This window comes from Abramis brama (genome assembly GCF_963993115.1).
Source record: "Abramis brama genome assembly, chromosome: 13".
In the NCBI taxonomy this organism is placed as follows: domain Eukaryota; kingdom Metazoa; phylum Chordata; class Actinopteri; order Cypriniformes; family Leuciscidae; genus Abramis; species Abramis brama.
In genome coordinates this window covers 5275552-5303408 of record NC_139975.1, presented here as the reverse complement: position 1 = coordinate 5303408, position 27857 = coordinate 5275552, and the positions used below count along the sequence as shown (strand labels likewise).

The 27857-nt window shown below is 39.3% G+C and overlaps 5 protein-coding genes across 6 annotated transcripts in view; all 5 read left to right on the top strand.

Moving 5' to 3' along the window:
- Positions 1-4: 4 nt before the first annotated feature.
- Positions 5-5629, top strand: LOC311095183 (protocadherin beta-16-like; the record flags this gene model as incomplete). Its single annotated transcript, XM_084133582.1, has 2 exons — positions 5-2493; positions 4559-5629. The coding sequence occupies exons 1-2, from the start codon at positions 97-99 to the stop codon at positions 5627-5629; spliced, it is 3468 nt and encodes a 1155-aa protein (XP_083989708.1). The 5' UTR covers positions 5-96.
- Positions 5630-6093: 464 nt separating this feature from the next.
- LOC311095160 (protocadherin alpha-C2) lies at positions 6094-14944 on the top strand. Of its 2 annotated transcripts, XM_084133565.1 has the most exons (3): positions 6094-8470; positions 9852-9887; positions 11488-14944. In XM_084133565.1, the coding sequence occupies exons 1-2, from the start codon at positions 6110-6112 to the stop codon at positions 9861-9863; spliced, it is 2373 nt and encodes a 790-aa protein (XP_083989691.1). In that variant the 5' UTR covers positions 6094-6109; the 3' UTR covers positions 9864-9887; positions 11488-14944. The 2 variants fall into 2 exon arrangements, with proteins under 2 accessions (XP_083989691.1, XP_083989690.1); XM_084133564.1 differs by lacking the exon at positions 9852-9887.
- A 2165-nt stretch (positions 14945-17109) lies between these two features.
- LOC311095147 (protocadherin alpha-C2-like) overlaps positions 17110-27857 on the top strand; it is a gene marked incomplete at its 5' end in the record, with an annotated part of 196375 nt that continues 185627 nt past the window's right edge. The window contains one exon of the mRNA XM_084133525.1: positions 17110-19461. Coding sequence (XP_083989651.1) covers positions 17110-19461 — 2352 coding nt within the window. The remainder of the gene's footprint in view (positions 19462-27857) is intronic.
- Positions 20654-23035, top strand: LOC311094814 (protocadherin alpha-8-like; the record flags this gene model as incomplete). Its single annotated transcript, XM_084132988.1, has 1 exon — positions 20654-23035. One exon carries the CDS (start codon positions 20654-20656, stop codon positions 23033-23035), a length of 2382 nt encoding a protein of 793 aa, XP_083989114.1.
- On the top strand, positions 24541-26925 carry LOC311095163 (protocadherin alpha-8-like; the record flags this gene model as incomplete). The annotated part of the gene is made up of 1 exon (XM_084133568.1): positions 24541-26925. The coding sequence occupies one exon, from the start codon at positions 24541-24543 to the stop codon at positions 26923-26925; it is 2385 nt and encodes a 794-aa protein (XP_083989694.1).

Here is a 27857-nt window from a genome sequence, read left to right as displayed (position 1 = left end):
AAGGAGCGCGCCGTGACAAGAGCTTCGTAGTGTGTCCTATTCGTTTCCTGATAACTTCATTATCACAAGGAATACAAATATTTCAAACGCTGCAGAATGGAGGGATTGGTAAAGTCACAGTTTTGGAGGTATGTAATGGTCCTTCTGTTTTTCTCCGCTATTTTGGACACCGCGTCCTCTGTTACGCACTATTCTATCCCAGAAGAAATGGAGGAAGGCTCTGTTGTGGCTAATTTAGCCTCAGATTTGGGTCTGGATGTGAAAACACTGAGCAGACGAAAAATGCGGCTCGATATTAGGTCTAACAAAAAATATCTCGATGTCAATAAAGAAACAGGAGAACTCTACATTTTAGAAAAGATGGATAGAGAATATCTTTGTACAACAAAAACAGCAACAACATGTTTTATCAAAATGGAAGTCACACTCGAGAATCCTGTGCGAATGTTTAACATTGAAATTGAAATTGTGGATATAAATGATAATGCTCCCCAGTTTTGGAGGGATTCGATCCGTCTGGATATATCAGAATCTACAGCAGCCGGAGAGAGATTCTCACTCAGTAATGCGGTGGATCCTGATATTGGCTCGAATTCGATAAAAACGTATTATTTGAGTGAGAGCGAACATTTTGACATTGAAATACAAACAGGGAGGGACGGATCAAAATTTGCTGATTTGATCCTAAAAAAGCCTTTAGACAGAGAAGAACAAGCTTCACATAATCTGATCCTCACTGCTGTGGATGGAGGAGTCCCTGCGCGCTCTGGCACGGCGAGCATTATTGTGCGCGTTCTGGACACGAATGACAACGCCCCTCAATTCGATAAAGACAGTTATACTATAAATCTAACAGAAAACTCTCCTATTGGAAGTCTTGTGGTGAAATTAAACGCTACAGATAAAGATGAGGGATTAAATTCAGATGTACTTTACTCTTATAGTTTGTATACATCAGAGAAAACGCAGCAAACATTCAGTCTGAATCCTAACAATGGTGAAATCAGAGTGAAAGAAATGATTAATTATGAGGATTTCAGGATCTATGATATGGAAATTATAGCAACAGATAAAGCAACAAATAGTCTTTCTGGAAAGTGTAAAGTAAAGATATTAATCACAGATATGAATGACAATCATCCTGAAATTTCCATAAAGTCATTCACAAGTCCAGTTAAAGAAGATGTACCTGTAAATACAGTAATTGCAGTTGTTAGTGTGAGTGATAAAGACTCAGGAGAAAATGGACAGGTAGATATTCATATTTCTGATGATTTACCTTTTGCGCTTAAAGAATCATCTGATAATTATTATGAATTATTAATTTCAGAACCGTTAGACCGTGAAAAGGTTGCAGAATATGACATCACTATTACCGTCACTGACAGGGGCAACCCGCCGTTATCTGATAATGAAACTATAACTTTAGAGCTACTGGACGTTAATGACAATGTTCCTCAGTTCCCACAGACATTCTACACGATACCTGTAATGGAGAATAACGCGCCTGGAGCTTCACTGAGCTCTTTAACTGCTATAGACCCAGATCTCCATGAAAATCAGTATCTAGTTTATTTTATAATAGAGAAGGAAATAGTGAACACCTCCATGTCCATGCTGTTCTCCATTAACCCAGAGAACGGCAATCTTTACGCGCTAAAGACGTTTGACTATGAGATAGAGAAGGAGTTTCTTTTCCACATCGAGGCCAGAGACTCTGGTGTTCCTCCGCTCAGCAGTAACGTGACCGTTCACATTATTATCATGGATCAGAACGACAACACACCGCTTATAGTGTCTCCATGGCGCGCGCACGGCTCGGAGGTGAAGGAAAAGATCCCGAGATCAACTGATAAAGGAACTCTGATAGCCAAAGTCATCGCCATAGACTCTGATTCAGTGCACAACTCTCGAATCACGTACCAGTTCCTCCAGAACACCGACGCCACGTTATTCAGCTTGGATCAATACAACGGAGAGATCCGGACCATGAGAATGTTCAGTTACAGAGACTCGCGAGACCAGCGGCTGGTGGTGATCGCCAAAGACAACGGAGAGCCCGCGCTCTCTGCTACAGTCACCATCAAACTGTCCACGGTGGAGACCGCCCTCAAAACCTATACTGAGGTGCCTTTGGAATATGACATCTTCTCAGATCTAAACCTGTATCTGGTGATCGGACTGGGCTCTGTGTCATTTCTTTTACTCATCACTATACTGGTGACCATCGTGCTGAAGTGTCAGAAAGCGAAACCCAGCAAAGCGGCTCCTCCGTGCAGGAACAGTGTGATCAGCGAGAGGAACTCGACCATCGCGGATTCCACTCTGGTCTCCAACGATGCCTACTGGTACAGTTTATTTCTAGCAGAGACGAGGAAAGGAAAGCTGGTGGTCAGACAGCCTGTGCCAAAGGGAGCGCGATACATCGTGTCCAGTTTACCGAGGAGCACAGGAGTGACCGAGACCAGCGACTCAGCCGCTTCTACTCTACAGGTAAGCAATGGCACATAGTAAATAAAAACATAAATAAAATCCAATTAAAATTATGGATTTTCCCCCCAAGTGAAGTAAGTTTAACTTTGCGCATGGGTATTTGCTTTAATTTTGCTTGTACTTGCCAATACATGTAGGCTACTCAGCAGGAAGATAAGAAATATTTGGCATCACTTTTACGCACTGTAATGCAATTATGTATTGTTCAGCAATACAGCTGCATTAAACCTCCAAAAGTTTCTCGCATTCAATTAGAATTGTTTATTGCGTTAAACATAGCATACTGCATTTTTATTGGCACACTATTTTAAAGGTAACTTGACTTGCATTTTACTTTTACTTTTGTTTTCATCTAGTATGAAAAACTTTGTTATAGGTATTCCGATTTTTTTTTAAACCATTTTTAAATGTATGTCCTTAATCAGTGTTATAGGATTTTAAAACGCGTTTCTAATTTTATTCTTTACGTTGCACTCCTCGCTCCTGTGCGCATAGAGTCGCTGTCCACCAAGAAAATGCATTTCTAGTCGTACTGCCTTCGTCGCCATTGCTGATTCCGGAGGACAACATTGCAGTCTTTCTTTCAGGCAGGACTATTCGTCCTCTGATATTTTATTCCAGTTGTCTTTTATTTTTACATGTTTGTGCCCGCATTAATTTCTATAAACATACCCAGTTTTTGGAACACTTTGGAACTCCCTAATTGTGTGCATTTTCACGAGAATCAAAAACAATGGAACCGAAAGCACGGCTTTGGTTAAGGTACGTCTCAATCTTCGTATTCCTTTCGGCTGTTTTCCAGACAGCATCTGCTGTTACGCACTACACAATTCCCGAGGAAATGGACGAAGGGTCTGTGGTTGCAAATCTGGCATCTGATTTAGGGTTGGATTTGAAAAGTCTTAGTGAACGTAAAATGCGATTGGATGTCGTCGCTAGTAAAAAATATCTTGACGTTAACAAAGACACTGGGGAGCTGTACATTTTAGAAAGGATTGACAGAGAGAATCTGTGCACATCGAAATCAGCCACAACATGCGTCCTTAAAGTGGATGCCACATTAGAGAATCCTATTCGAATGTTTAATATTGAACTTGAAATAATGGACATAAATGATAATGCGCCACGTTTCCGACGAGATACGATGCATCTAGACATATCAGAGGCAACAGCAAAGGGGGAGAGGTTTTCGCTCACTAATGCAGTAGACCCTGATACAGGTTCAAATTCTGTAAAGACATACTATCTCAGTGAAAGCGACCATTTTAGTATTGCGATTCAGACTGGACGAGACGGATCTAAGTTTGTCGACTTGATTCTAAAAAAGTCATTAGACAGAGAAGAACAAGCTTCACATAATCTGATCCTCACTGCTGTGGATGGAGGAGTCCCCGCGCGCTCTGGCACGGCTAGCATTATTGTGCGCGTTCTGGACACGAATGACAACGCCCCTCAGTTCGATAAAGACAGTTATACTATAAATCTAACAGAAAACTCTCCTATTGGAAGTCTTGTGGTGAAATTAAATGCCACAGATAACGATGAAGGAACAAATTCGGATATATTTTACTCTTTTAGTCTATATACTTCAGAGAAAACGCAGCAAACATTCAGTCTGAATCCTAACAATGGTGAAATCAGAGTGAAAGAAATAATTAATTATGAGGATTTCAGGATCTATGATATGGAAATTATAGCAACAGATAAAGGAACAAATAGTCTTTCTGGAAAGTGTAAAGTAAAGATTTTAGTGACGGATATGAATGATAATCATCCTGAAATTTCTATAAAATCATTCACAAGTCCAGTTAAAGAAGATGTACCTGTAAATACAGTAATTGCAGTTGTTAGTGTGAGTGATAAAGACTCAGGAGAAAATGGACAGGTAGATATTCATATTTCTGATGATTTACCTTTTGCGCTTAAAGAATCATCTGATAATTATTATGAATTATTAATTTCAGAACCGTTAGATCGTGAAAAGGTTGCAGAATATGACATCACTATTACCGTCACTGACAGGGGCAACCCGCCGTTATCTGATAATGAAACTATAACTTTAGAGTTACTGGACGTTAATGACAATGTTCCTCAGTTCCCACAGACATTCTACACGATACCTGTAATGGAGAATAACGCGCCTGGAGCTTCACTGAGCTCTTTAACTGCTATAGACCCAGATCTCCATGAAAATCAGTATCTAGTTTATTTTATAATAGAGAAGGAAATAGTGAACACCTCCATGTCCATGCTGTTCTCCATTAACCCAGAGAACGGCAATCTTTACGCGCTAAAGACGTTTGACTATGAGATAGAGAAGGAGTTTCTTTTCCACATCGAGGCCAGAGACTCTGGTGTTCCTCCGCTCAGCAGTAACGTGACCGTTCACATTATTATCATGGATCAGAACGACAACACACCGCTTATAGTGTCTCCATGGCGCGCGCACGGCTCGGAGGTGAAGGAAAAGATCCCGAGATCCACAGATAAAGGAACTCTGATAGCCAAAGTCATCGCCATAGACTCTGATTCAGTGCACAACTCTCGAATCACGTACCAGTTCCTCCAGAACACCGACGCAACGTTATTCAGCTTGGATCAATACAACGGAGAGATCCGGACCATGAGAATGTTCAGTTACAGAGACTCGCGAGACCAGCGGCTGGTGGTGATCGCCAAAGACAACGGAGAGCCCGCGCTCTCTGCTACAGTCACCATCAAACTGTCCACGGTGGAGACCGCCCTCAAAACCTATACTGAGGTGCCTTTGGAATATGACATCTTCTCAGATCTAAACCTGTATCTGGTGATCGGACTGGGCTCTGTGTCATTTCTTTTACTCATCACTATACTGGTGACCATCGTGCTGAAGTGTCAGAAAGCGAAGCCCAGCAAAGCGGCTCCTCCGTGCAGGAACAGTGTGATCAGCGAGAGGAACTCGACCATCGCGGATTCCACTCTGGTCTCCAACGATGCCTACTGGTACAGTTTATTTCTAGCAGAGACGAGGAAAGGAAAGCTGGTGGTCAGACAGCCTGTGCCAAAGGGAGCGCGATACATCGTGTCCAGTTTACCGAGGAGCACAGGAGTGACCGAGACCAGCGACTCAGCCGCTTCTACTCTACAGGTAACTTGAACTGCATTAAAAAAAACACATTTGAATTTTAAGTTCATTATTTATTTTAAATAACGTAGGGCTATTATTTTATTCACATTATATTTTCACACTTTTAGTTTATACATTTATGCTCCGATCATGGAAATCAGTTCATTTACGAAAGTAATCTTGACTTTATATAATGTTTTTGTCGTAATTCTTCAAAACATACTCGACGTGTCGCTGTGCCCCAACAAAACGGACGATTTTTCATTTATTTATTTATTTTGTATACGCCATGACAGTTCGTGCTCAACGGCGACGCGGACAGTCTAAAGCGTGCGGGTATGCAAGTGCTACTGTTTGCTTTCTGCATCGAATAATACTCTGATACTTCCGTAGAACGCAGGTGAAAACTAAGTCAGTATTGGAATACACCGAATGTCTTCCATTTGCGATCATCATTGTTAAGGACAGCTGTGTTTTGTGCTCGCAAAGACAACACGCTTCACAGACAGAATGGAGTACGCAACATTACTGCTGCTTTCGGCACTCGTTTACACGGCGTCTTCTGTCACCCATTATTCTGTTCCGGAGGAGATGGAGGTAGGCTCTGTGGTTGCTAATCTGGCTGCAGATTTAGGAATCGATGTGCAAACGTTGGGAAGGCGAAAAATCAGGTTAGATATCCTTGCAAATAAGAAATATCTGGATGTGAACAAAGACACAGGAGACCTTTTTATTTTGGAGCGCATTGACAGGGAGTATCTTTGCACATCAAAAACAGTATGTTACTTAAAAATGGAAGTCATACTTGAAAACCCAGTTCGTATATTTAACATTGAATTGGAAATTATGGATATTAACGACAATGCGCCTAACTTTCGTAGGGATACGATTAATTTGGACATCTCTGAATCTACAGCTGCTGGCGAGAGGTTTTCTCTAAGTAATGCGGTTGACCCTGATATAGGTTCAAATTCCATTAAAAGTTATCATTTGAGTGAGAGTGCAAACTTTGATATTGAAATACAGACAGGGAGGGATGGTTCAAAATTTGCTGATTTAATACTGAAAAAAGCCTTAGATCGCGAGGAGCAGGCCATACATAATCTGATCCTCACTGCTGTGGATGGAGGAGTCCCTGCGCGCTCTGGCACGGCTAGCATTATTGTGCGCGTTCTGGACACGAATGACAACGCCCCTCAGTTCGATAAAGACAGTTATACTATAAATCTAACAGAAAACTCTCCTATTGGAAGCCTTGTAGTGAAATTAAACGCCACAGATAAAGACGAGGGATTAAATTCAGACGTACTTTACTCTTATAGTTTGTATACATCAGAGAAAACGCAGCAAACATTCAGTCTGAATCCTAACAATGGTGAAATCAGAGTGAAAGAAATGATTAATTATGAGGATTTCAGGATCTATGATATGGAAATTATAGCAACAGATAAAGCAGCTAATACTCTCTCTGGAAAGTGCAAAGTAAAGATATTAATCACAGATATGAATGATAATCATCCTGAAATTTCCATAAAATCATTCACAAGTCCAGTTAAAGAAGATGTGCCTGTAAATACAGTAATTGCAGTTGTTAGTGTGAGTGATAAAGACTCAGGAGAAAATGGACAGGTAGATATTCATATTTCTGATGATTTACCTTTTGCGCTTAAAGAATCATCTGATAATTATTATGAATTATTAATTTCAGAACCGTTAGACCGTGAAAAGGTTGCAGAATATGACATCACTATTACCGTCACTGACAGGGGCAACCCGCCGTTATCTGATAATGAAACTATAACTTTAGAGCTACTGGACGTTAATGACAATGTTCCTCAGTTCCCACAGACATTCTACACGATACCTGTAATGGAGAATAACGCGCCTGGAGCTTCACTGAGCTCTTTAACTGCTATAGACCCAGATCTCCATGAAAATCAGTATCTAGTTTATTTTATAATAGAGAAGGAAATAGTGAACACCTCCATGTCCATGCTGTTCTCCATTAACCCAGAGAACGGCAATCTTTACGCGCTAAAGACCTTTGACTATGAGATAGAGAAGGAGTTTCTTTTCCACATCGAGGCCAGAGACTCTGGTGTTCCTCCGCTCAGCAGTAACGTGACCGTTCACATTATTATCATGGATCAGAACGACAACACACCGCTTATAGTGTCTCCATGGCGCGCGCACGGCTCGGAGGTGAAGGAAAAGATCCCGAGATCCACAGATAAAGGAACTCTGATAGCCAAAGTCATCGCCATAGACTCTGATTCAGTGCACAACTCTCGAATCACGTACCAGTTCCTCCAGAACACCGACGCCACGTTATTCAGCTTGGATCAATACAACGGAGAGATCCGGACCATGAGAATGTTCAGTTACAGAGACTCGCGAGACCAGCGGCTGGTGGTGATCGCCAAAGACAACGGAGAGCCCGCGCTCTCTGCTACAGTCACCATCAAACTGTCCACGGTGGAGACCGCCCTCAAAACCTATACTGAGGTGCCTTTGGAATATGACATCTTCTCAGATCTAAACCTGTATCTGGTGATCGGACTGGGCTCTGTGTCATTTCTTTTACTCATCACTATACTGGTGACCATCGTGCTGAAGTGTCAGAAAGCGAAGCCCAGCAAAGCGGCTCCTCCGTGCAGGAACAGTGTGATCAGCGAGAGGAACTCGACCATCGCCGATTCCACTCTGGTCTCCAACGATGCCTACTGGTACAGTTTATTTCTAGCAGAGACGAGGAAAGGAAAGCTGGTGGTCAGACAGCCTGTGCCAAAGGGAGCGAGATACATCGTGTCCAGTTTACCGAGGAGCACAGGAGTGACCGAGACCAGCGACTCAGCCGCTTCTACTCTACAGGTAGGCCCATATAATGTTAACATGTAAACTAGTCCTTCAAAGAAGCCAGACAACGGAGAATACAATTTGACCTTTCAACCTTTGGCCAAACACTTTTTCATGACTCCACTATTCTCTGAGACACTTTTTTTCAGCTTTTGCCTTTCATGTGGACATTCACAACTTTTCCAGCTTCCCATCTTGTATGGGGTCAGTGAGACTATGCATAAATTCATAAATTTGCTTTTCTGTGCGTCACTTTCGAAACTAGATGTTTCAGTCGTTCTTAGCAGATATTCTCTTTACACTAGAGTTTGTGTATGTGTGTAATGTTTTTTTCTTTGTGTCTTTGGTACATTTCTGATACCTGTTCTTTTAATTCTTTTAAAGTCAGTTTTTTTTAGTAATAAAAGTTCATCTTCACTTTTAAAGTTAAAAATGTATGCTTTTATCTATTCAGACTAACTGATAGTGATATGTGAATTTATGCTGTTTGTTCTGATTCCACAGCCCCATATTTTTTATCTTTTACCTGACATATAGTCTCAGCTTCCCTCTGGCTGAGCCAGCTGTCACAGTGAAAGAGATTTTATGTGTGTGTGTGTGTGTGTAAAATGTTCAGATTTGTGCAAGCATGTTGCATGACGTGTTGCTTCTCTCTCAGAGCAGGTTGACCTACTTTCCTGATCTCCTACTCCTCCAGTTCTGATGTTCACAAACTTTGATACTTTTGTGCTTAAATCTCTTAATATTCTAATATAATGTTGGACTCCAAAGATGTATGCGCTTATTTAGACAAACAATCTTATTACAGTGGCCCCAAAAAGTATTTGGATATTTAAGTTTGCATCAAGCTTTGTTTATATGCATGATTGAGTTGTTCTGTAGCATTTCATTAAGTTGTTCTCATTTGTTAGAGAGTGTCACCTGAAGGACAGGTAAGTGATTGAAAGACAGAGTGAGAAAGTCTTTAACGTAACTTTAACTTTCCTATTCTTTTTTGTGCAGTCTCTTTTTTTTTAAACAACATATCTTAATCTGACTCATCTCTTACTCCTCTACTTCTTAGTGAATTGCGTAATGGAGTTTGTTTGCTTGATTTGTTTTGCAACAATTTTTCTTTTTGCATAATTTGTTATGCTTTTACATTATTCACAGGTTACCTGGAGTCCCTGATCATTCAAACAGCAATGACTGAGGAGAGGAAGTCTTTTCCTGCTTTGTTAATGCACTGTAGAGCTTTTGAAACAAGCTTAGAATATAGGACTGATGTAGAATAATTTTTATAACAGTTTTTTTTTTGTCTTTTTGATCTACTCTGTTCAGTGAAATTCATCAAAATGTTTCTGCCATAAGCTCAAATATTGAAATGTGTGTCTCTGTTTTTGTTTCCGTTTTAAAGTACTCAAAATGAACGAGGTCCCTTCTCCCGCTGGAGGTATGCAGCCCTGACTTCACCATTTTCTCGATTTCTGGAGCACCTGATCCCAGGGCCCATTGACCTTTTACTGAAATATGTGTGACTCTATGTGTTTCTCTTTGTGGTTGGTGTTTTTTGTCAGTGGAGTTTGCCTTGTCCTGTTGTAGGAGGAGCCAAGGAACCAATTTATACAACTGAATTCAAATCAGTTTTGTTTCCTGAGGCCTGTTCATAATCACAGTTTAGATGCAGGTCAACATTAACATCAGTTTGGCATCTCACTTGGTCTTCTGAGCCTTTTAGATGTATAGGCTGCTAGATTTAAACTTTGCAGTCTTTATGAACACAATGTGTGCGTTTGTTTCCACTTGTGAAACTCAATAGTTACCTGACATCCTTAAAGCTGGTGTTTTCTTCACTACAACTGATGTTATGCAGCCTCACAAACCCCTCCTTTTATAGACACCTTTGACCAGCAGAAGCGCTAATGATAACAGTGACTCTCTGTGGTTTGATTGACAGTGGCTGAGGGTGCAAAATTTGCTCAGATAAACATGCCCTGCCAAGATGTATTATTGAATCGGTTAAAGGAAAAGTTCACCGAGAAGTAAAAACTGATCATTTACTTATTTACTTAACTGATCAAAGTCAAATTATTTGCTTTCTTTTGTGGAAGAATTTTTACGCTGCTCTTTTCTCTACAATGAAAGTGACAGGGAATGGATGCTGTCAAGTCAAATAACCTTTATATATAGCACTTTATACAATACAGATAGTTTCAAAGCAGCTTCACCGTAATAATAACAGAATCAGTGATGCAAAAGTCATTAATTATGAGACAAATTTTGCTGCAATGCAGTTCTAAATGCCAATATTCAGCTTAACTGACTTCAGGTTTTGTTCTCATCTGATAGTGTCAGTATAGTCAAATCCATATTATGTAATATTAAATGTCTTTCAATCCCAATCTATAAGATTGTGGAGATAAAGTTTATTCAACAGCATCTGTTCTTATCTGCTTTCATGGTCTGAAAAATAGCATTTTGATTTCCACAGACAAAAAAAAATAATCAGGCTTTGAACCGAGAGACGGGTTAGTAAATGGCAGAATTACATTCCTTTAAACAACAAGTATTTTTTTTATCAAATATGGCTCTAGTGCATGATGTGGGTTTTAACAATATATGTACTGACTGTTCATCTACTAAACATCATTATGAGCTCCTCAGCCTGTTTGTTGGATGGTTTGTCTACTTGTGTGTTTGAATGGTTGGTGAATTGACTGGTGGATTCCAAGTTCACATACTGGTTCTGTTGTATTTCTTTTCACAAATAAATCAGAGTGATGGGAAACGTCTTACAACAACCACCCAGTTTTCAGCTCGCTGCCCTTCCATCACCCCAACCACCCTCACCTGATATCTGAGCATGGTTCTCATTGATCAACCCACCCCTCCGTCACCTGTCAATCAAACCAAGGTTCCACCTTCTGCCTGAAGCCTTTTATTTGAGTGACAGGCCTTGGTTGCATGAGACATGTTCAGATTCTGGCCTGTCACAATGTGAATAACCTCTGAAGTCCAGCCTCTTATCTCCACTTTTTCTTTCTCTTTGACAGGCATCCACCACCACCAGCAGCAGTTCCACCTGAGGACCTTCGCGGACGTTATTGCTGGAGCAACGTGTGAAAAAACGTTCCATCAACCTGCATGTCTGTTCACCTGCATCCATTACATCAACCTGCACCATCCTCCAGAGATGAAACGAACCCTGAATGATGCCTACATCTTCACATCAATGTTCAGAGAGTTTTGCCCTCGCTTTTCCCAACAAGACCATGGACGATCTGACCAGAGGAATGACAAAGACGAGATACTCTTACACCTGACCGGTCAGGACCTGACTTGGACTGGGTCTGTGAGCACACACACACACACACACGCACACACACACAAATCCATATATTCAAACAGCACAGCTCATGTCTTTGTCAAAGAAACTTTTCTGCAAAATGCTTGTGTTTGCATGGTTAAAGCTCCATGTTAGATCTTCATTATATATATATAGTGACTGGTAAAAACATTGGAGAGAGAAATTATTAACAGAATATTCTCACATGACCAGATGTGGACAGTGAATTGCACCAAAAAATCCCATTTGTAATCTGTAATCTTTTTTTCTAGTACAAATATCTAAACATCCTTGAAATAATATTAAGTTGCCTAATAAGCAAATGTTTACAAAAAAAGTGTAAACCACTCAAATAAAATGAAAAACCTAAAAATTACATTACAAAATATTTATATTGGAGATACATTCTCTAAGGTGCTGTTAATCTCATGCAGTTTGCTTCTCATGTGAATATACCTGGTTTCACGCATGTTTAGATATTTTTACTGAAAAAAAGATTCATGGGATTTCTTTTGCAATGTGATTGACACTGAACAAGCACAAAGAGGATTCAAATGATGCAGACCTGTGGAGAGATGGCGTGGGGAGCTCTTGCTAGAGAGAGTTTGGACATTGAAAGCTTCTCTTTCCCTGCAACATATGTATAAAGCATTTCTTATGTGTTTTCTTGGATCTCATTAAGACTTCTATCAGAATAATACAAGTGTATTCAGAATAGGTCACAGCGAAATTTATTTGTTGTACCTTATAATCTTTACTCTTCTCTGTAGTGTTGTATTATGCCAGTGTTGCTGTTTGTGTCAGTATTTTGAGTTTCAGTTTGTAAAGAATCAAGTTGAATCTAGGCACTGATCTGACACTGAAAGTGTAGAGAACGGATACCGTTGTTGTTATGATCTCTCCTGAATCTGATATTATTTTTTATGAGTGTAGTGAAGGCTGTAAAATCACCTGAAGGATCTAATGATCTGTTTCAGTAGTGTGTGTACCTTCAATAGCACAATTTTCTTCATTTAGTTTTATTATCATTTATAATCATTTATGTAAGCCATCACTTGATAAATAACAAATGGTATAAATAATCAAATGACAAATTAGATGAATGGTTGATTATAAATGATTAGATGAAGATTTTGCCATTTATAACCATTGTTCATTTATCTAATTTTTCATTTAAATATTTATACCATTTATAATTGAATCAATTGCATTTTTATACTATTATTTTCCTAGCTCTTGCAATGCTTTCTATTAGTTTTTAATCCTATGTTTGTGGGGTTTCATGGAACATTTGTCTTCACGAATAAGAGATAATAGGGAATATCGCAATTTCTAGGTTTTATGGGATGTTGTTGTGAAGCAGTTTGGTATAAAAAACCCTGTTTTATTTGTGCTGGTCAGATTAAGATTATTCAATAAACCCTGTTCATTTCTGATAATTCATGGCCTCCTCTGTCAACCTCTAAGGCTGATAGAAGTCTTGGGTACCAGACAAAATACTGGTTTTGCATACCAGACAAAAAGCGACTGGATCCAGTCCTCCTGGTGTGGGGATCTGATGTAACCTTGGTGTCTGGTGACATTTATAAATGCACAAACACAGACACAGCACAGTGATGTCATAGTGCAGAGGCATTTGAAGGACACAGTCATTTCTAAAGTGAGGAGTTTACGAGAGTCCTCTGATGCCCAATATCTCACATAAAAACACATCTACTTCTGAGATTTAATCAGTGAGTTACTCCTTTTTGTCATGTATAAAAACACACTATTTAAGAGATGGAGACATATAGTAAAGAGTTCCATCAGCCTTCACCGAATCCTTCAAAAAAAGACCAAATGCAAAGAGTACTCAATGACAAATGACAACTGTTAATGTTTACTTTGCTTATTTATAGGCTATATAGTTATTATTATCTAATATTATGGAATGTGTTTGTTTAATACTCATGGAAATGCTTTTGAAAATACATTGTAAAAGTTACATTTTTTCATTTTGTAAATTTTTTTATTTTTACGTTTTAATATAAACTTTCATATTGCTGCTTTTTATTGTTGATATTTTCTATTTGCTGTCTATAGCAGTGGTGCAATATATGGACATACGTATTTTATTTCAGTGAACAATACAGTTTTTTTGTTTTTCTGGTATTTTGCTGCCTTTCTGAAATGTCATTTATGATAAAATCATGGTATAATCATAACCTTCTGAGGGTCTGGCAGCTTCCCCAGGCAGGTCAAGAGGTCAGCGTGTCTTGGGGTGAATTCAGTGACAGGCTCTGGGATGCACAGCATGTGCGTCTTGGTCTTGTCAAAGCAATGCACCATTACTAAATACATTTACCCAATTCTCCTTTTATTTTCTGTTTTAGAGGTACAAATGCGGGGTGTTTACATGTGATATTTTAAGAGAGAGGAAGAAATCATTTCAAGGCTCTTAATTAGCTGTATATTAGAATATTTGGCTAATTCTCAGACATGAGTGGTGTTGTAAAATAACATTACGTTTTTATTAAAGAAAGAGGTGGGGTTTTTTTATGAAATATAAAGGTGTTTTTTATGTGATTTCATGTCTGTCAGTGTGAGCAGCTTTAAGTAGGTCACTTATCTCATTCATTTACCCAATAGCCTCATTTTGTGATATAAAAATGGGCTGTCTGTATAAAGCACATGATAGCCTCTTCATCTCTTTTTCATCCTTTATCCTTATTAAAATGTGCATTTCCTACCAGCATTTGTGCTCTAAAGCAGACAAACTGCCTTTCTAAAGCTGAATGCATCCGTGATTTGCCTTGGAGAAACTCACAAGACCCTCTTTGCTCATAAGTATCTGCTGATATATTGTACTGCATATACAATAGATAAAAACATTGAAAATAGTATGTGATTTCTGTCATTCACAATGTAAATCAGAACCGTGATGGGACTTTGCATTTGTAATATGTTTTTAGCTTTTAAATGACTTTTAAACATGTGCATAGCAATCAGCTTGTAGCCAAATTCAGCACAGCTGCACTGGAGTATAAAACTCAAAACACATTGTTCGTACAGTACCATTATGATTATCTTTTAAATGGGGAAGAGAAAGACAGACCATGTATGTGATTATGACTCAACTGACTTCTGATCATCAATAAAATCAAAGTGATTTTGTGAATTATGAATCTTAGTTTGCATGAGTTTCAGTTGTTTTGGGGCTGTAGGTGAGTGTGTTTATGTTTGGGTGGGTGACTGGAGAAAGATGAGGTCATCTCTGCAAATGATGTAATGCATGAGGATAATCAGACAGTTTCATGTCATATCCGCTTTTTCAAAGATGTAAAACACTATAAAACCACATTCTGATTATCATCACCCGCTCTGATAAATAAATACTTTTTTTTCTTCTGCTAATTTTGACAGAAATAATAAAGCATTAAATGCTGTCCTCGCTGGCTTACTGCCTGGTTCTGGTTCTGTGATGTGGGTCAGAACAAAGTTGGAAAAAACATGCAGCTGCTTTTTGCTTCTCTTTTCCTCCTGACCCAGATTTCTCTCTGCCTGCCTTTCAGCACAGAGTGAGACTGCAGCACCCTTAAAAGCTGCAGCAGCGGACACACACACACACACACACACACACGCACACACACACACACACACACACACACGCATACACACACACACACACACACACATAACACATACAAACACACAGAGAGAGACAAACACACACACACACACACCATGCTTTCCTGAGACACTGCAGAAAAAAGGCCTCACTCAGAGAAATCAGGCTGACTGCTGGTTTCTAGGCAACGGGAGCCTGTCTCTTAGCGACCGAATTAAAGAGAATGGAACGTGGGTTAATAGAAGAGAGAATCATGTTATCATCAAATGTAAATAATCAATAAAAAATACAGTGTTGTTACAAGCAAAACATTTTTTGTGAGTGGTGAATTTATTTGGTGTTCCTCATGTCTTCCCAAACATCTCCCTTCCCTCACGCTTTCCCCTGGAGACTGCAGCACCACAGACAGCGACCCGCCTATCCAAAGGCCCGTTGCCATGGTAACGGGCGGGGAGGGGGTGCATGATGCTGCATCCTGTAATTTGATGCACCGACAAGAGGCTCAGCAAGCCAAATCTGGGGAGCTCGTATATCTGTGCAGTCTATGTGAAATAAACAGCATTATACACGGTATAACACAGATATTTATAATAATCTATGATATGAAATACTGGTGCACGTAAATGTGATTGATATGTAGGCTATATTTGATTTCCATTCGTCCGTGAGAAACGACCTTGAGATGTGAATCTCTTCACTCTGCCCTCTGGTGTCATTTGTCTGGTACAAGGTTTGGTTTTCACAGACCCTCATACGTAATCAGCTGTGGTGGGAGGGAGCGCAGAACAAAAGGGCCGGGTGGGGCCGAGTTTGTCACGTGATCTGTGTAACTAAACCACAAGATGTCACTGCACACCATGCAGTCAGACACTAAAACACATATAGACATGGTTAACATATTAATATTGGCTCATTTAGTCTCTTAAAATTTATAACACGTGTTTTAAATGCTGATTCCAATAAAGGAAAAATAACAAAAAGTTTTATTTTTTTCCTCCCAAATTAATTAGATGTTTATTTTCAGATTTTTAGTGTAGGACATGTGGTATTGTGATGCCGCAATATAATTGTTAATAATAACAATAATCATAATAATCATAGTGATAATCATTTGACCTACTCCGAACATTTGATCAACTAGTATAGCTGGTCATGTTTGGTCCTCTTTATGTTCTGTTAAGTTATTGTTAATTATGTTTCCATCTATTTTTACGCGAATTTTTGGATATCATCAAAGTGGTTCGGTATCATTAAGTGCGTATGTATTTATTACGTTTCGTCTGCGCGCTCTGAGACGCAGGTCATTTATTATATACAAAATATAATATACAGTGGCTTCTCCTGCTTTCAGTAATCAGGAAGTGACGATTTTGTTCTTTTCGACTCACTGGATGGAACCGCTGCTTTATTTGTAATGTTTTATGCAATATTCCTATTTTGCGCTTAAGTTAAATTCCCAACTTTGGATAGAAACAGTATCACTAGAAGATGTATTGTGAAGGAGATGATGCAGTTCTGCAAAATCGCTCTTAGTGGCGCTGCAATACCATACATTGCTAACAGTTGCGTTTACAGTGACAGATTTCGTGGCTTGGCGTGTGTCAGACATCACTTTGGCTTTGAACAATGAACAACCACGACGATTTTAAATCTGTCCGTTATCTGTGCTTTGGAAAAGCATAAATGAGTTGAGCTTATCTGCTATTTTCAGCGGTGCTCAATATGGCGAGTGAAAACACAGGAACGTGGATGAGCAAGATGTTTTATGTGATGTGTTTGCTGTTTAATTCCGGAGGAAATGCTGCTCAGATCAACTACTCCCTCCAAGAAGAATCTAAAACTGGAGTCACTGTAGGGAACATTGCAAAAGACTTGGGGATTGATCCGACTTCATTGGAGAACAGGAATTTACGCATCGTTGCGGGGACAAAGCAAGAGCTCTTTCGGGTAAATCATGAAGACGGCGCTTTGTTTGTGAACCAGAGGATAGATAGAGAAGAGCTGTGTGCTAAAACCAACCCGTGTCTCATTCATCTTAAAGCAGTGATAGAAAATCCACTCGAAATGCACCAGATATCAGTTGACATCATCGACGTCAATGATAACCCACCTAGTTTTTTGGATGAAAACTATAAATTGGAAATACTTGAATCTGCAATGACAGGAGCACGATTTCAGCTAGAAACTGCTCACGATCCAGATATAGGCTCAAACGACTTGCAGGCATATAAACTGAGCCAAAATCATTATTTTCGTTTAGAAACGGAAGACATGGGAGACGAAGGTAAGATCCCTGTCCTCATTCTACAAAAACCTCTTGATAGAGAAAAAAGCGCAAGGCATAAGCTAATATTAACTGCGACGGACGGCGGAAAGCCGCAGAAATCAACTACTGTAAATATTACTATTGTTGTGTCAGATGTCAATGATAATACTCCCATTTGTGATAAACAAAAATACACAGTGACGGTGAAAGAAAACGCCCCTGAAGGAACATTTCTGCTCCGCGTAAATGCTTCAGATTCAGATGATGGAATAAATGGGGAAATTGAATATTCTTTAAGGAGCAAGTTCAGGAACGGAGCATCTGAGGTTTTTGATTTAGATAGTTTAACGGGGGAATTAAAGATAAAAGGTGGGCTAAATTATGAGGAAAGGCAAGTTTATGAGCTAAAGATAGTGGCTGCGGATAAGGGGGCCGTATCATTATCTACACTATGTAATGTGCTTGTCAATGTTGAGGATGTCAATGACAACAGGCCTGAGATTGACGTGACCTCAGTATCTAGCCACATACCCGAGGATGCTCCTCCTGGGACTGTCGTGGCTCTGATGGGAGTTACTGACCTGGACTCAGGTATGAATGGAAAGATTGTTTGCGCTCTGCCCAAAAATATTCCCTTTGATCTCAAGCCGTCGCCTGATGGAAACTTTTATTCTCTGGTAACTAATGAACACATTGACAAAGAATCTAAATCGTCTTATGACATTACCATAACAGCCAAAGATTTAGGAACCCCGTCGTTATCATCAACGAGATCGATTCACGTCGAGGTCACGGATGTCAACGACAACAGCCCCACATTTACTCAAAGCCCATATACATTCTACGTGGTTGAAAACAACAAACCAGGAATTGCCGTTTTCTCATTAAGTGCAGCTGATATAGACGAAGGTGAAAACGCACGTGTCTCGTATTCAATTGATCGAGTGAATTCAGATCAAAGCATGATATCATTTCTGAGTATTAATGAGGCGAATGGTACCGTTTACTCATTGAAGAGCTTTGACTTTGAGTCTTTAAAAACATTTCAATTCTTTGTTGTGGCCAAAGACTCTGGAAGTCCGTCTCTGAGCAGTAACGTGACAGTGAACGTGTTTATTCTGGATCAGAACGACAACGTTCCAGTGATCTTATATCCAGTCAGCGCTAACGGTTCTGCTGAGGGTGTGGAAGAGATTCCCCGGAATGTGAACGCAGGTCATTTGGTGACTAAAGTCAGAGCCTATGACGCAGATATAGGATACAACGGCTGGTTATTGTTTTCACTGCCGGACGTTAGTGACCACAGTCCCTTTAGTTTGGACCGCTATACAGGACAGATAAGAACCCTTCGCTCATTCACAGAAACAGACGAGGCCCAGCATAAACTGCTCATACTGGTCAAAGACAATGGGAACGTTTCACTCTCAGCAACAGCGACTGTGATTGTCAAAGTTGTGGAGCCCAAAGAGGCTTTTGCAGCTTCTGATGTTAAACACGCAGTAAAAGACGAGGAGGAAAACGACGTGACATTTTATCTGATCATCACTTTGGGCTCGGTTTCAGTGCTTTTTGTCATCAGCATCATCGTGTTGATTGTAATGCAGTGCTCTAAATCTACAGACTATTCCTCCAAGTATTTACAGGACACAAATTACGACGGGACTCTGTGTCACAGCATCCAGTACAGATCTGGAGACAAACGGTACATGTTAGTTGGACCCAGAATGAGTATCGGCTCTACAATAGCTCCAGGCAGTAATAGGAATACTCTAGTGATACCAGATCGCAGGAGGAGAGATTCTGGAGAGGTAAGATGCATCTTTAATAATTATTCTTATTATTTTAAAGTTTTCATGTTTGTGTAGTCGTTTCAACGAGAGCTGTCCATGGTGCTGAAATTCAAAACCATACATTCACATTAACATTTCTGCAACCCGGTGATGACATTTAGTAAAAGTGCAAATAATCAGTGTTCAAAATAAACCACACTGCAGCTGATACAAACAACATTAACTGCTATCTCAACAGTGGTGGGAATTTTTTTTTTTATAGCTAAACTACATTAATCTTATTAACATTCACCATTAAAATACATGACAGATTTTTTTCTTTTTAACTGAAACCTAAAACATTTGAGAGTAGTTAGTGAGTCAGTCACACTCATTAATCTATAACGATCACTGTTAAAAACAAACATATATATATATATATATATATATATATAGTATCAAACACAAACATCTATGACAGTTCATGCATTAGTTTAGTTTTTAGTTTTCCTTTTATTCTCATTTAGTTGTTTTGTCTAAAGCGACTTTAAATTTGTATTTTAAAATATAGTTTCTAAATGTTAAATATCTATTCCCTCGAGCAAAATAATTACGCTTCCATTTTAGCTCATTCTAAATAAAATCAACAGGAACCGATTTTTTTTTTATATTTCTGTATTATAGCACACCTCTTTTATCTCCATTATGTTTTGATAAATTCATATCACGGTGTCACTATATGAGTGCATTATTTTGAGTGAAATTTGTGATATTTGTTGTCTTTAGACATTAAAATGAATAAAACAATGTGAATGGTTTTTAGGTTTGCTTTAAATTCTTTTGCTCGAGGGAATAGATATTTCACATTTAGAAACTATATTTTAAAATACAAATTGAAGCCTGCTATATCTGCATTGGCAGTTGTATTCTAATGTTTCCTAGAACTGAAATTCTTTATTATTCGCTATATTATCAGTTAGCCTCATGGTGTCAGTATTATACAAGGAAACCTTTTGAATGCAGTCCCTCCTCTTTAAGACCTTGGTGTCACACAATTGTTCCTCTCCACCAAAAGCGCGATTCTGTGTTGTTGAAACACCGGGTAGTCGGCGTGGATTGCGGTGATTTGTTTGAAGAAATTGCACATTTCTGAGACATCTCGGAGAATTCGCTAATTAAGAAATCAAAGGCAACATTGATTTGTTTTGTGATCTTAAGCAGTTGATTCATGATGGAACCCGATGGACAAAAGCGCAGATGGGAGTGCTGGTGGATTGCTTTGTGTTTTTCTTTTCTGCTGCGCTTCGGACAGCAGGTTTCAGCTCAGATAAGATACTCTATTCCAGAGGAAGTAAAAGAGGGAACCATCGTTGGAAATATTGCAAAGGATTTGGGGCTTGAAGTCAGTGCTTTGGCGGACAGGCGGTTCCGTATTGTATCTGGATCCAATGATGATTTTTTTCAGGTAAATCAGAACGGCGTCTTGCATGTTCATAAGAAAATCGATCGAGAATCGCTGTGTGATAGTCATAGCGCATGCACGATAAATCTGAAGATTGTCGTCGAAAATCCCCTTGAAATACATTATATTGGAGTGGAGGTGATTGATGTAAATGACAATTCGCCCACTTTCAGTGAACATGAGAAACGATTGGAGATTTTGGAATCGACTGCTCGAGGGACGCGTTTTCAGCTTAAGGCGGCGCGTGACCCGGATGCAGGGGGAAATTCTGTTCGTACATACAAATTAACCCAAAATGAACACTTTGATCTTGAAGTCAGAGATCAGGGAGAAGATAAGCTGCCATTTTTAGTTTTACAAAAAACCCTTGACCGTGAGATTAATGATGAATATAATTTAGTTTTAACAGCAATAGATGGAGGAAATCCACACAAATCAGGAACTCTAAATATTACAATTAACGTTCTTGACATAAATGACAATAGACCGTTTTTTAGCCAAGATATGTATTCTACAACTCTAAAAGAAAACATACAAGTTGGAACGCTAGTCATTCAGGTTCAAGCAAGTGATGCAGATTATGGTTCAAATGGAGAGGTCACATACGCATTTGGCAGCGATCAGAACCCGAAGGTGTATGAAATATTTAGTTTGGATAAACTGACAGGTGACATTCGTGTGAAAGGGGATATAGATTTTGAGGACAAATCTATTTACAAACTTGATGTTCAAGCCTCTGATAATGGCCAGCCCCCTATGAAGACAGACTGTAGAGTTGTCGTGAAAATTTTAGACACAAACGATAATACGCCTGAGATCGATGTAACGTCACTGTCAAAGATGGTGTCTGAAGATTCCCAGCCTGGTACTGTAATCTCACTCATTAGTGTTACTGACAGAGACACTGGTGTTAACGGAAAGGTTGTGTGCTCTCTCTCAGAAAATGTTCCATTTGAATTAAAACCATCAGTTCAGGAAAACATGTTTTCGTTAGTCACTAAAAGGAACCTGGACCGTGAAATCATATCAGATTATGACATTACAATAACAGCGACCGACTTGGGTCAGCCTCCACTGTCCTCCTTTAAAACTCTGAGCGTGCAGGTGTCAGATGTTAATGATAACCCACCTGAATTTAGCCTAAATCCTATTGAATTATATATGAGTGAAAACAATGCTGCAGGCGCGCCCATTCTCACGCTGAGTGCCTTTGACAAGGACCTAAATGAAAACTCTGTGATTTCATATCAGATTATTAAAGGGAGTGACATGACATCGTTTTTAAATATTAATTCTGAAACAGGCGCAATTTATGCACTTAAAAGTTTTGATTTTGAAACTACCAAAATGTTCCAGTTCCATGTGCTCGCAAAAGATTCTGGAAGTCCGTCTCTGAGCAGTAACGTGACAGTGAACGTGTTTATTCTGGATCAGAACGACAACGTTCCAGTGATCTTATATCCAGTCAGCGCTAACGGTTCTGCTGAGGGTGTGGAAGAGATTCCCCGGAATGTAAACGCAGGTCATTTGGTGACTAAAGTCAGAGCCTATGACGCAGATATAGGATACAACGGCTGGTTATTGTTTTCACTGCAGGAAGTTAGTGACCACAGTCCCTTTAGTTTGGACCGCTATACAGGACAGATAAGAACCCTTCGCTCATTCACAGAAACAGACGAGGCCCAGCATAAACTGCTCATACTGGTCAAAGACAATGGGAACGTTTCACTCTCAGCAACAGCGACTGTGATTGTCAAAGTTGTGGAGCCCAAAGAGGCTTTTGCAGCTTCTGATGTTAAACACGCAGTAAAAGACGAGGAGGAAAACGACGTGACATTTTATCTGATCATCACTTTGGGCTCGGTTTCAGTGCTTTTTGTCATCAGCATCATCGTGTTGATTGTAATGCAGTGCTCTAAATCTACAGACTATTCGTCCAAGTATTTACAGGACACAAATTACGACGGGACTCTGTGTCACAGCATCCAGTACAGATCTGGAGACAAACGGTACATGTTAGTTGGACCCAGAATGAGTATCGGCTCTACAATAGCTCCAGGCAGTAATAGGAATACTCTAGTGATACCAGATCGCAGGAGGAGAGACTCTGGAGAGGTAAGGCTGGCGGATTTATTATTTTGCAGTCTTTGATTTTAATGTATCATTTGCATATGAAGTTCTTTGGCGTGTCCTTCTCTCCTTGCTCATGTTGACTTTTCAGGTTTTATTTTGGCATGGCTGTTTTAACTGTTTATAAAATATTGGGCTTTTTATGTCAAGGTAGATTTGTGACATATTTTGTATGTTGATGTATGAATCTCTGTAGTGGAACAGAACTATTATCTCTTCTAATCATTGTTGTAATACAATAATGCTATTTGTCACGAATTCATGCAATCCCTCAGCGCTAGACTCCTCAGCTCCTCCCATTCGTTCCCAATCCTCAGAGTCCTGATCACCTCCACCTGTTGTCACTCAAGGACTGCCATAAACCATCACCCCTCAAACACCCATTGTCTGGTCTCGTTGCTCTTACCTGTGATTTACTGACTATTTACCTGCACTCATGTTCCCCACGGTCTTCATTGTCCTCCATACTCGACAGTCTCGAAGTCTTCCTCAGTCCTGGAAACTGCATCAGTGTTATTATCAAGCTAAGTTACCTGTTTGGATACTTGCGTACATATCTTGCGTTCCTGAGTTGTATTTTTGAAGTTTGATCATTAAAGTACTGTGTTGATTCATCCTCGCGTCTGTCTTCATCAGTTGTGACAATATTAAGAATATTAAAATAATTTTATTGGACTCAGGTAAACTCTGTCACAGCAAAAGGTACATGTTAGTTGGACCCGGAATCAGTTATATAGTCCCGGGCAGTAATGGAAATACTGTAGAGGTCCTTAAGTATTATTCTCGATATATATATATTTTTTTATTTTTTTATTTTTTTACTGAATATCTAAGCTCGGTAAGATCTGCACTACTTACCGTCTCTCTGCAACATTCGTTTATCTCTGAAAAAAAAAATCTTGCATCGCAGACGCAGTTATATATTATATTATATTATATTATATTATATTATATTATATTATATTATAATTTAACTAATTTGTTCTTAGACAAAAAGATTATTTACACAACTCCAATGTGTACTCAGTGAAGTGACACAAAATGAATGAGTTCATGGGAGTACAGAAATGTACTGTGTAAAAACAAACAATTTGTATTAATAATTTTCATAATAAATCTTAATTGCCATAGCTATTGATACGTGTGGAACTGTCTGTGGTGCTGAAATTTGCTTTGTGACTTTGAATTTTAAGGTTTTATTTTTTATGTTTATCATGTTATATTTTCATATATATGTAGGCCTAGAGAGAAATATAAAATAATGTTTAAAATATTGACATGTTGCAGTGAACCTCATGGTGTCAGTATTACACAAGGAAACGTAGTTTGTGTCAGGGATTTGTTTTGCGTCACACTGGGTTTTAACCCAGGCTAGAGAGCGCTGACTACTCTTTTAGTCTGGACATACTCGTCGATATTCGAGCAAAAGATGTTCTCAGATTGTCCCTCAAAGCATTTAAATAGATTTATGCGGTAATTGTAAGTAGATTAATTTTACAATTGTTCCTCAGACGACGTTTTTCAGCATGGATGCAGGAGAACAAAAGCGCCGATGGGAGTACTGGTGGATTTCTCTGTGTTTCTCTTTGCTTGTGTGCCTCGGACAGCAGGTTTCAGCTCAGATAAAATACTCTATTCCAGAGGAAGTTAAAGAGGGATCGATTGTTGGAAATATTGCAAAGGATTTGGGTCTTGATGTCAGTGCATTGATGGACAGACGGTTCCGTATTGTCTCTGGATCAAATGACGCCCTTTTTCAGGTAAATCAGAACAATGGCATCTTGTATGTGGAAAAGCAAATCGACAGAGAGGCGCTGTGTGATGGAACCGATGCTTGTTTGATAAGTCTAAAAACAGTTGTTGAAAATCCACTTGAAATTCATTATGTAGAAGTAGAAATCACCGATGTAAATGATCATGCACCCAATTTTGCTTATAAAGACGTGCTTTTAGAAATAGCAGAATCAACCCAACCGGGTGAGGACTTTCAATTGCAGGAAGCACAGGACCCTGATGCAGGCGTGAATTCTGTTCGTTTTTATAAACTGAGCCAAACCGACTATTTTGAACTTGAGTTTCGTGAAAATGGGGGAGAGAAAAAAGTCCCTGTCTTGAAATTACGTAAATTGCTTGACAGGGAGCGTCAGGTAACTCACAGTCTTATACTGACTGCTGTTGACGGAGGGAATCCGCCAAGATCAGGGAGTATCGTTATTAATGTCACGGTGCTGGATGACAATGACAACAGGCCAAAATTCAGTCAAGAACTTTATTCTGTCATATTGCAAGAAAACGCTCCTGTTGGTACTCTTGTCATTACATTGAATGCCACTGATTTAGATGAAGGTCAGAATGGCGAAATTGTTTATTCATTTGCAAAGAATATCGAAAAACAGGTTTATGACACCTTTGATTTGGACAACACTGGTGAGATTAGGGTGAAGGGCAATTTGGATTTTGAGAAAAATAATGTTTATAGGTTCGGTGTTATGGCATCAGATAAAGGCCAACCACCGAAGACAAGCAACTGTAGAATTGTCATTAAAATGATTGACGAAAATGACAATGGACCAGAGATAGAAGTTACCTCCCTGTCTGATGTAGTTCCCGAAGATTCCAAACCAGGAACGGTCATTTCACTTGTTAGTATTACTGATAAAGATTCTGGCGTCAATGGCAAAGTTGTTTGTAGAATTTCTGACAACGTTCCTTTTGAACTGAAGCCGTCATTCAAAGAAAATATGTACTCTCTTGTGACGAATGCAAAGTTGGATAGAGAGCTCGTTTCTCGATATGATGTCACAATAACAGCCACAGATCTTGGTCAGCCTCCTCTGTCCTCTATCAAAACACTGAAAGTGCAGATATCAGATGTAAACGATAACGTTCCAGAATTTCCTCACAATCCTTTAGAATTGTATTTAATGGAAAATAACCCTCCAGGAGCATCCGTATACTCTGTTAGCGCCTTCGACAAAGACATGAATGAAAATGCTGCAATTGCCTATCAAATAATTAGAGAAGATGGAACAAAAAGTCACATGTCGTCTTTCCTTAATGTGAATTCAGACAATGGACATATACATGCGCTTAAAAGTTTCGACTTTGAAACTGTAAAAACGTTCCAGTTCCATGTGCTCGCTACAGACTCTGGAAGTCCGTCTCTGAGCAGTAACGTGACAGTGAACGTGTTTATTCTGGATCAGAACGACAACGTTCCAGTGATCTTATATCCAGTCAGCGCTAACGGTTCTGCTGAGGGTGTGGAAGAGATTCCCCGGAATGTGAACGCAGGTCATTTGGTGACTAAAGTCAGAGCCTATGACGCAGATATAGGATACAACGGCTGGTTATTGTTTTCACTGCAGGAAGTTAGTGACCACAGTCCCTTTAGTTTGGACCGCTATACAGGACAGATAAGAACCCTTCGCTCATTCACAGAAACAGACGAGGCCCAGCATAAACTGCTCATACTGGTCAAAGACAATGGGAACGTTTCACTCTCAGCAACAGCGACTGTGATTGTCAAAGTTGTGGAGCCCAAAGAGGCTTTTGCAGCTTCTGATGTTAAACACGCAGTAAAAGACGAGGAGGAAAACGACGTGACATTTTATCTGATCATCACTTTGGGCTCGGTTTCAGTGCTTTTTGTCATCAGCATCATCGTGTTGATTGTAATGCAGTGCTCTAAATCTACAGACTATTCGTCCAAGTATTTACAGGACACAAATTACGACGGGACTCTGTGTCACAGCATCCAGTACAGATCTGGAGACAAACGGTACATGTTAGTTGGACCCAGAATGAGTATCGGCTCTACAATAGCTCCAGGCAGTAATAGGAATACTCTAGTGATACCAGATCGCAGGAGGAGAGATTCTGGAGAGGTAAGAATAACCAGTTCATTATAATTACGGTCACCCTATTGCTTTGATATTTTTTTTTATCATTCGTTAAAATTGTAATTTCTGAAAAATGCTACGCTTTTACAGATTTGTGATTTCATTGCGCAAAACTTGTTCAGTACTTTGACAACTGTCTGATCGTATTGTAACAGCTCACAGGGAGCTGTTCTCTGCGTTGGTGCTGAAATTAGATGCAGTTCATTGAGAATTGGTCTAAGGCGTAAATTTAAATATTTTTAAATATTTGTCACTTGCACTTAAACTTGCACTTTTTGTGGCGTGTTCCTTCTCCCTTGTTCGTTATCATTTCATGCCTTGTTTTTTGCATATCTGTTTTGTTTATAAAATATAGGGCTAATAAAAAAAAATGTTTTTCAACCTTTTACATTTTCAAGAAAAACTCAGGTGCGCACTTATTGCTCTTTCAGCATGTCCACATATAAATACATATTTAAGCAAATGGTGTTCTCAAAGATTTTCCACGAATAATTTCAATAGATCGATGGGTTGTCGGGGTTGTTGCTGGTTTGATACGTCTAAAGCTGTTGTTAAATCCTCTTAATATTTGTCTGATAAACATGTGTTGTTAGAAATAGCAAAATCAGCTTTCCCATGGTAAGTTGCGAGAAGGAAATGATGACATTACATGGAATCTGTTTGATTTAGTAAATTGAGCCAAACTGATTATTTTGAACATGAGCTTCGCGAAATGAAGGAGAGACAAAAATCGTCATCTTTAAATTAGGCAAATTACTTGACAGAGAGATTGGTCACTCGCAGTCAATTTTCTAAAACTCTAAAGCTATTCTTTGCCTTAATATTTTTCTTTCTCTTTGTCTCTGTCAACACGGTAAAGTTTCAGAAGAAAATTCCAACTGTTGACTGTTGTCTTATTTCGGAATGAACCCAGCAAATTGAATGTATTCACTTTAAGTGTT

Excerpts from the sequence above, each read along its gene's own strand:
- LOC311095160 (XM_084133564.1), top strand. The coding sequence starts at position 6,110 with ATGGAGTACGCAACATTACTGCTGCTTTCGGCACTCGTTTACACGGCG. Across the intron at positions 8,471-11,487 it reads CAGCCGCTTCTACTCTACAG|GCATCCACCACCACCAGCAG; the intron begins GTAGGCCCATAT and ends TCTCTTTGACAG.